The sequence below is a fragment of the Entelurus aequoreus genome, linkage group LG05 (assembly GCF_033978785.1).
Source record: "Entelurus aequoreus isolate RoL-2023_Sb linkage group LG05, RoL_Eaeq_v1.1, whole genome shotgun sequence".
Classification (NCBI taxonomy): Eukaryota; Metazoa; Chordata; class Actinopteri; order Syngnathiformes; family Syngnathidae; genus Entelurus; species Entelurus aequoreus.
Genome location: NC_084735.1, coordinates 78,958,902 through 78,967,541, shown reverse-complemented (window position 1 = coordinate 78,967,541; position 8,640 = coordinate 78,958,902). Strand labels below are relative to the sequence as shown.

At 35.0% G+C, this 8,640-nt stretch overlaps 1 protein-coding gene across 1 annotated transcript in view; it reads left to right on the top strand.

The window, feature by feature from the left end:
• The first annotated feature begins 493 nt into the window (after positions 1–493).
• Positions 494–8,640, top strand: part of tlcd3a (TLC domain containing 3A) — a 45,226-nt gene continuing 37,079 nt past the window's right edge. Inside the window, exon 1 of the mRNA XM_062048999.1 lies at positions 494–872. Within this exon, the coding sequence (XP_061904983.1) occupies positions 751–872 (122 nt within the window). The 5' untranslated portion in view covers positions 494–750. The remainder of the gene's footprint in view (positions 873–8,640) is intronic.

Below are 8,640 nucleotides of genomic sequence, written 5' to 3'. Positions count from 1 at the left end.
AATTCCACGACTGTTTATATCAGTATCGGTTGATATCGGTATCGGTAATTAAAGAGTTGGACAATATCGGATATTGGCAAAAAGCCATTATCGGACATCCCTACAATAAATACAATAGTTGGGCATTTTAGTAAATGTATGTACTACAGGTGCTCTCTACTGGATGTCAGTAAGAATGCCTATTCAGACACAAATTGTAATTTATGTAAAACAAAACAAAAATGCACTTATGTATTTAATATTAAATTTGCAAACATGTACATATTTTTATTTATTTATTTATATTTGTATGAATTATTTTCCAAAAATAACATCAGCCAAAAGAGAGGGAAAAACAAAACACACAAGACAAAGCAAATAAAACCAAACCAAACAAATCCATTGAGAGAAGCTTACATGAAAAATGTGTATTTTTAAGAACATTAAACAAATAATAACAGGAAATCGTTACTTTTATTTTGAAGCCAAACTTTTATTCTTACAGCCTTGACCGGAAGCTTGATGCGTTTCCGTCAGTGCGCTTGTCACTGGTGCTGCTGCTGCTGCTGCTGCTACCTCTGCCGCCGATAGCTCGCTCGTCCTGATGGTGCACCGATCCCGGCCAGAACTCCACCTCCCCGGCCCCGCGCGAGAAATGCCCCTGCGGCGTGTGTGAACCGGCGAAGCTCGCGTCGAGGAAGCGGAGCGGCGAGGCGAGGCGAGTCTCCGGGCAAAACGGCTTTGACTAGCGGCCAGACGAAAGCGGTCAGGATGTTGCAAGTGTTAGCTTGTGGCGCCGTAGTTTTCCCCGGTTTGTTCTTCGCCTTCAAGAAGATCCTGCCCAGAGTGTTCACACGTTGGAGCGATGCCGACGTGGTGCTGGTTAGCGAAAGGTAAAAAACCAACCGTTCATTGTCGACAAAAACGTCCATTTTTTTCTACCCCCCGGCTTTCTTGTCTTATTAACCGCCATTCATTGTGATGCTTACGAACGTGTCTAGCGCACGACTCTTTTTCTGTGCGGAGTCGCTTTATTACGTCACATAAGCGTTCTTCGCGGTTACAATTAAAATACCGTTAGAACGCGGACTACCTGGGAACATAACCATTTCCACGTAAACGCCAGGCTTCTTCCTTCCTTTCTTTCTTGAGTTTATTTCGAACATGAACACACTTACAGCATATTATATCACACAATTTCATGTAATTTCCCTATACATCATGTCCGAAAAGGAGTAGGAAGAAGCACAGCTTATTTAATCCTAACCCTTTCCCACTTCAGAGTGTTTACAAATACATATGTTCATTTATTTTTGTTGCACAATGACATCCGTGAATGATTAATACAGCAATTCTTGTAATATATAATTAAGTCAGTCATAATAAACATACTGAATATCTTATTTTCAATAAGGTTGAAAGTGTTTCTCATAATTCTTCTTCTTTGTACTTTGTAAGCACTATTAATTTGAGCAACCTCTTAAACTGGATCATATCAGTTCATTGTTCAACTTCTTTTTTTAACTCATTCCATAATTTAATTCCACATACTGATATGCTAAAGGTTCTAGGTGTATAAAAAACTAAATAAGTTGAACAAATGACTACTGACTTCATCTGAAGAAGCTACAGTAACGCCTTAGTTACAGAAATCATATTACATTAAAGATATTGACACAACTTTGATAATACATACATGTCCTTTAAAATTGACTTCGAAACAACGTTGCGAAATAGTTGTATTCATAAATTGAGACAGCGTTGATGTCGAATGTTGGATCCACATTGCTGGTTGGTGAATGACCAAATTTCAATGGTCAAACCAACTTGACGGTAAATAAACGCCGTCAAAGCATGTGGTTTCAAGATTGTATTTGTGTCGTATAATATTGGTTGGGAAATGTTGTATTTGTGTCGTATAATATTGGTTGGGAAATGACCAAAATTCAATGGTCAAAACAACGTCAGTTTAGTTTCAGTTTGTTTCGAACATGCATTTGATAGAATGTAATGCATCACGTATTTCCAGTGGTTTCATTACAGCACATCCGAAAAGGAGTAGGAAGAAGCAAGGCTTATTTAATCCTACCCCTTTCCCACTTCAGAGTGTTTAGAAATATATATGTTCATTTACTGACTTCTTTTTCTAGCACAATGACATCCGTGAATGATTAATACAGCAATTTTTGTAATATATAATTAAGTCAGTCATAATAAACATACTGAATATCTTATTTTCAATAAGGTTGAAAGTGTTTCTCATAATTCTTCTTCTTTGTACTTTGTAAGCACTATTAATTTGAGCAACCTCTTAAACTGGATCATATCAGTACATTGTTCAACTTCTTTTTTTAACTCATTCCATAATTTAATTCCACATACTGATATGCTAAAGGTTCAAAGTGTATAAAAAACTAAATAAGTTGAACAAATGACTACTGACTCCATCTGAAGAAGCTACAGTAACGCCTTAGTTACAGAAATCATATTACATTAAAGATATTAACACAACGTTGATAATACATACATGTCCTTTAAAATTGACTTCGAAACAACGTTGCGTAATAGTTGTATTCATAAATTGAGACAGCGTTGATGTCGAACGTTGGATCCACATTGCTGGTTGGTGAATGACCAAATTTCAATGGTCAAATCAACGCCGTCAAAGCATGTGGTTTCAAGATTGTATTTGTGTCGTATAATATTGGTTGGGAAATGACCAAAATTCAATGGTCAAAACAACGTCAGTTTAGTTTCAGTTTGTTTCGAACATGCATTTGATAGAATGTAATGCATCACGTATTTCCAGTGGTTTCATTACAGCACGTCCGAAAAGGAGTAGGAAGAAACAAGGCTTATTTAATCCTACCCCTTTCCCACTTCAGAGTGTTTACAAATATATATGTTCATTTACTGACTTCTTTTTGTTGCACAATGACATCCGTGAATGATTAATACAGCAATTTTTGTAATATATAATTAAGTCAGTCATAATAAACATACTGAATATCTTATTTTCAATAAGGTTGAAAGTGTTTCTCATAATTCTTCTTCTTTGTACTTTGTAAGCACTATTAATTTGAGCAACCTCTTAAACTGGATCATATCAGTACATTGTTCAACTTCTTTTTTTAACTCATTCCATAATTTAATTCCACATACTGATATGCTAAAGGTTCTAGGTGTATACAAAACTAAATAAGTTGAACAAATGACTACTGACTTCATCTGAAGAAGCTACAGTAACGCCTTAGTTACAGAAATCATATTACATTAAAGATATTAACACAACGTTGATAATACATAAATTTCCTTTAAAATTGACTTCGAAACAACGTTGCGAAATAGTTGTATTCATAAATTGAGACAGCGTTGATGTCGAACGTTGGATCCACATTGCTGGTTGGTAAATGACCAATGTTCAATGGTCAAACCAACTTGACGGTAAATAAACGCCGTCAAAGCATGTGATTTCAAGATTGTATTTGTGTCGTATAATTGGTTGGGAAATGACCAAAATTCAATGGTCAAAACAACGTCAGTTTAGTTTCAGTTTATTTCGAACATGCATTTGATAGAATGTAATGCATCACGTATTTCCAGTGGTTTCATTACAGCACGTCCGAAAAGGAGTAGGAAGAAGCAAGGCTTATTTAATCCTACCCCTTTCCCACTTCAGAGTGTTTACAAATATATATGTTCATTTACTGACTTCTTTTTCTAGCACAATGACATCCGTGAATGATTAATACAGCAATTCTTGTAATATATAATTAAGTCAGTCATAATAAACATACTGAATATCTTATTTTCAATAAGGTTGAAAGTGTTTCTCATAATTCTTCTTCTTTGTACTTTGTAAGCACTATTAATTTGAGCAACCTTTTAAACTGGATCATATCAGTACATTGTTCAACTTCTTTTTTTAACTCATTCCATAATTTAATTCCACATACTGATATGCTAAAGGTCCAAGTGTATAAAAAACTAAATAAGTTGAACAAATGACTACTGACTTCATCTGAAGAAGCTACAGTAACGCCTTAGTTACAGAAATCATATTACATTAAAGATATTAACACAACGTTGATAATACATACATGTCCTTTAAAATTGACTTCGAAACAACGTTGCGAAATAGTTGTATTCATAAATTGAGACAGCGTTGATGTCGAACGTTGGATCCACATTGCTGGTTGGTGAATGACCAAATTTCAATGGTCAAATCAACGCCGTCAAAGCATGTGGTTTCAAGATTGTATTTGTGTCGTATAATATTGGTTGGGAAATGACCAAAATTCAATGGTCAAAACAACGTCAGTTTAGTTTCAGTTTGTTTCGAACATGCATTTGATAGAATGTAATGCATCACGTATTTCCAGTGGTTTCATTACAGCACATCCGAAAAGGAGTAGGAAAAAGCAGACCTTATTTAATCCTACCCCTTTCCCACTTCAGAGTGTTTACAAATATATATGTTCATTTACTGACTTCTTTTTCTAGCACAATGACATCCGTGAATGATTAATACAGCAGTTTTTGTAATATATAATTAAGTCAGTCATGACAAACATACTGAATGTCTTATTTTCAATAAGGTTGAAAGTGTTTCTCATAATTCTTCTTCTTTGTACTTTGTAAGCACTATTCATTTGAGCAACCTCTTAAACTAGATCAGTGGTTCTTGACCTTGTTGGAGGTACCGAACCCCACCAGTTTCATATGCGCATTCACCAAAGCCTTCTTTAGTGATAAATAAAATGTTGGATTTTTTTCAAATTCAAGACAAAGTTATATGTTTTTGGTAACACTTTAGTATGGGTAACATATTGTAAGTAACAAAGACTTAATTTAGAGTTATTTGGTTAGGGTTAGGGTTAGAGCAGTGGTTCTTAACCTGGGTTCGATCGAACCCTAGGGGTTCGGTGAGTCGGCCTCAGGGGTTTGGCGGAGCCTCCACCACGGAGGTATAGACACATCCAAATTATCGTGTAAATAAAAACTTCTCTCTATCGGTGTATTATGGATACCCCCAAACAATGTTCCCTCTAATTTTCCATCTGATTTGCAGATTGATTGATTGAAACTTTTACTAGTACATTGCAAAGGACGAGAATACATTATATGAAACAGTACAGTTTACACAGTACAATACATATTTCGTACAATTGACCACTAAATTGTTACACCCGAATAAGTTTTTCAACTTGTTTAAGTCGGGGTCCACGTTAATCAATTCATGGTAATGTGTGTAAGGTGTGTAATTTGTTGTGAGTTTATGCACTGTGTTGGTTTTGTTCTTTGAAAAAGGTGATGTTCATGCACGGTTCATTTTGTGCACCAGTAAAAAAACATAACTTTTTCTTGAATTGAAAAAACATTTTATTTTTCACTAAAGAAGGGTTCGGTGAATGCGCATATGAAACTGTTGGGGTTTGGTACCTCCAACAAGGTTAAGAACCACTGGGTTATAGAGGGTTAGGGTTATAATAAGGCATTAATAAATACTTAATAATGACTAGTTAAGAGCCAATATGTTACTAATTTGCATGTTAATAAGCAACTAATTAATGGTGAATATTTTCCCCATACTAAAGTGTTACCATGTTTTTTTACTGGTGCATAAAATGAACCGTGCATGAACATCACCTTGTTCAAACAACAAAACCAACACAGTGCATAAACTCACAACAAATTACACACCTGCCAATCAGTGTGACTTCTGCTGTTTTGATTGATTGATTGATTCTTTTATTAGTAGATTGCACAGTTCAGTACATATTTCGTACAATTGACCACTAAATGGTAACACCCGAGTAAGTTTTTCAACTTGTTTAAGTCGGGGTCCACGTTGTTGCCGTATCCGTAAGACGCCGATAGGGAGAAGTTTTTATTTACACGATGAGTCGGGTTTGTCTTGACCTCCGCCGAACCCCTGAGCCTGACTCACCGAACCCCTAGGGTTTGATCGAACCCAGGTTAAGAACCACTGAACTAGATCATATCAGTACATTGTTTAACTTCTTTACTTAACTCATTCCATAATTTAATTCCACATATACTGATAATGCTAAAGGTTCTAAGTGTCAAATCAACGTGGCAACCTGACGGTGAATAAACGCCGTCAAAGCATGCGGTTTCAAGATTGTATTTGTGTCGTATAATATTTGAATGTGAGTGTGAATGTTGTCTGTCTATCTGTGTTGGTTGGCCCTGCAATGAGGTGGCGACTTGTCCAGGGTGTACCCCGCCTTCTGCCCGATTGTAGCTGAGATAGGCTCCAGTGACCCCGAATTGCATAAGCGGTAGAAAATGGATGGATGAATATTGGTTGGGAAATGACCAAAATGCAATGGTCAAAACAACGTCAGTTTAGTTTCAGTTTATTTCGAACATGCATTTGATAGAAAGTAATGCATCACGTATTTCCAGTGGTTTCATTACAGCACGTCCGAAAAGGAGTAGGAAGAAGCAGAGTTTATTTAATCCTACCCCTTTCCCATTTCAGAGTGTTTACAAATATATATGTTAATTTACTGACTTCTTTTTGTAGCACAATGACATCCGTGAATGATTAATACAGCAGTTTTTGTAATAGATAATTAAGTCAGTCATAATAAACATACTGAATATCTTATTTTCAATAAGGTTGAAGGTGTTTCTCATAATTCTTCTTTGTACTTTGTAAGCACTATTAATTTGAGCAACCTCTTAAACTGGATCATATCAGTACATTGTTTAACTTCTTAAGTCATTCCATAATTTAATTCCACATACTGATATGCTAAAGGTTCTAAGTGTCAAATCAAAGTTCGCAACCTGACGGTGAATAAACGCCGTCAAAGCATGTGGTTTCAAGATTGTATTTGTGTCGTATAATATTGTTTGGGAAATGACCAAAATTCAATGGTCAAAACAACTTCAGTTTAGTTTCAGTTTATTTCGATACAAAGTAATGCGTCACGTATTTCCAGTGGTTTCATTACAGCATGTCCGAAAAGGAGTAGGAAGAAGCAGATCTTATTTAATCCTACACCTTTTCATACCATAGCAATTTTATCCCACTTACTTGTTCTCTGTAACAGGACAGTGAATAAATAAATAATATACCATAGTAAGTAAACAAATATTAAATACATAAATAATCTTTATCTCAAAAGAAAAAGAAAAAAAGGGTTCAAGATGTTCATCATAATTATTGTTCTGTGTACTTTGTGAACACTTGTATTTTGAACAGTCTGTTAAACTGAATCATATTGGTGCGTTGTTTAATTTCTTTGGTTAATCTGTTCCGTAATTTAATTCCACATACTGATATGCTAAAGGTTTTAAGTGTTGTACGAGCATACAAATGTTTTAAATTGTATTTTCCTCTAAGGTTATATTTCTCCTCTTTTGTTGAGAAGAATTGTTGTACATTCATGGGTAGCAGGTTATAGTTTGCTTTGTACATCATTTTAGCTGTTTGCAAATACACCAAATCGTTGAATTTCAATATTTTTGATTCAGTGAATAAAGGGTTTGTTTGTATGTTCTCTTTATCCAACATTATGTATTATTCTAATTTATCTTTTTTGTAACACCGTTAATGAATGAAGTGCACATTTGTAATTGTTTCCCCATATTTCTGCACAATAACTCAGATATGGTAACACTAGCGAGCAGTAGAGAATATGAAGGGATTTTTGGTCTAGAACATGTTTTGCTTTATTCATTATTGACGTGTTTCTTGCTGCTTTATGTTGTATATTTTTTACATGAGATTTCCAGTTCATTTTATTATCTATTGTCAGAACCCAACATTGATTAAATGTCGTCCAAAAGCATGTTGTTCAAAGGTTAAGTTTGAGTTACTCAATGTCAGGACCCGTTTCGACAAGTTCTTAAAGTTCTTTTAATGTCTTGTGCCTGCTGGGGAAAACTAACTGCCAAAAAAAGAGATGTTTTTTCCCCCGCTTTTTTACATATAAAAATCGGCTTGTTCTAAGTGGCTAACAATGCAGCTAATCGGAGCAATCAATCCTACCTCTAAATCCCTTTGAAAATGCATTCAAAAACCGTCAACAATACTTTATTAACCTTCCGTAACCTGTATAATAACCAAGCTGTAGCAACATTTTTATTGTTAGAGCGAACACTGAGGAACTATTTTTCTATCGTAGTAAGTAGAGGTGGGAATCTTTGGGGACCTCACGATTTTGATCACGATTCAGGAGCTACGATTTGATTAAAAATCGATTATTGATGCATCTTTAATTTGTGTATTTTGACGCAGTTTTATATTTCTTTTCGTTTCACTAAATAAGCGTTTATCACTTGAAACTTTAAAAAAAACGATTCATTTGGAATAAGAAACACATTTATGAATTAATGAAAATATGTGCAAAACTGGAATATAATGCCCTAAAATAAAAGAGCTGGTCGGATCTCTTGGTGAGGTGGCTCAATTTTAGAACTATCTGCATTACTTAATTTACAATAAATAAATAGATTATCGATTATTGACGTTTACTAATTGATTCTATAATCGTCCATGTCCGAATTGCGATGCATCTGAAAATCGATTATTTCCCCCAACTCTAATAATAACACATCAGCGTGCTTCGGTATTAGCCCTAAAAGCTAACTACGGCAAGAGATAAACTAGCTTCTACGTCAACA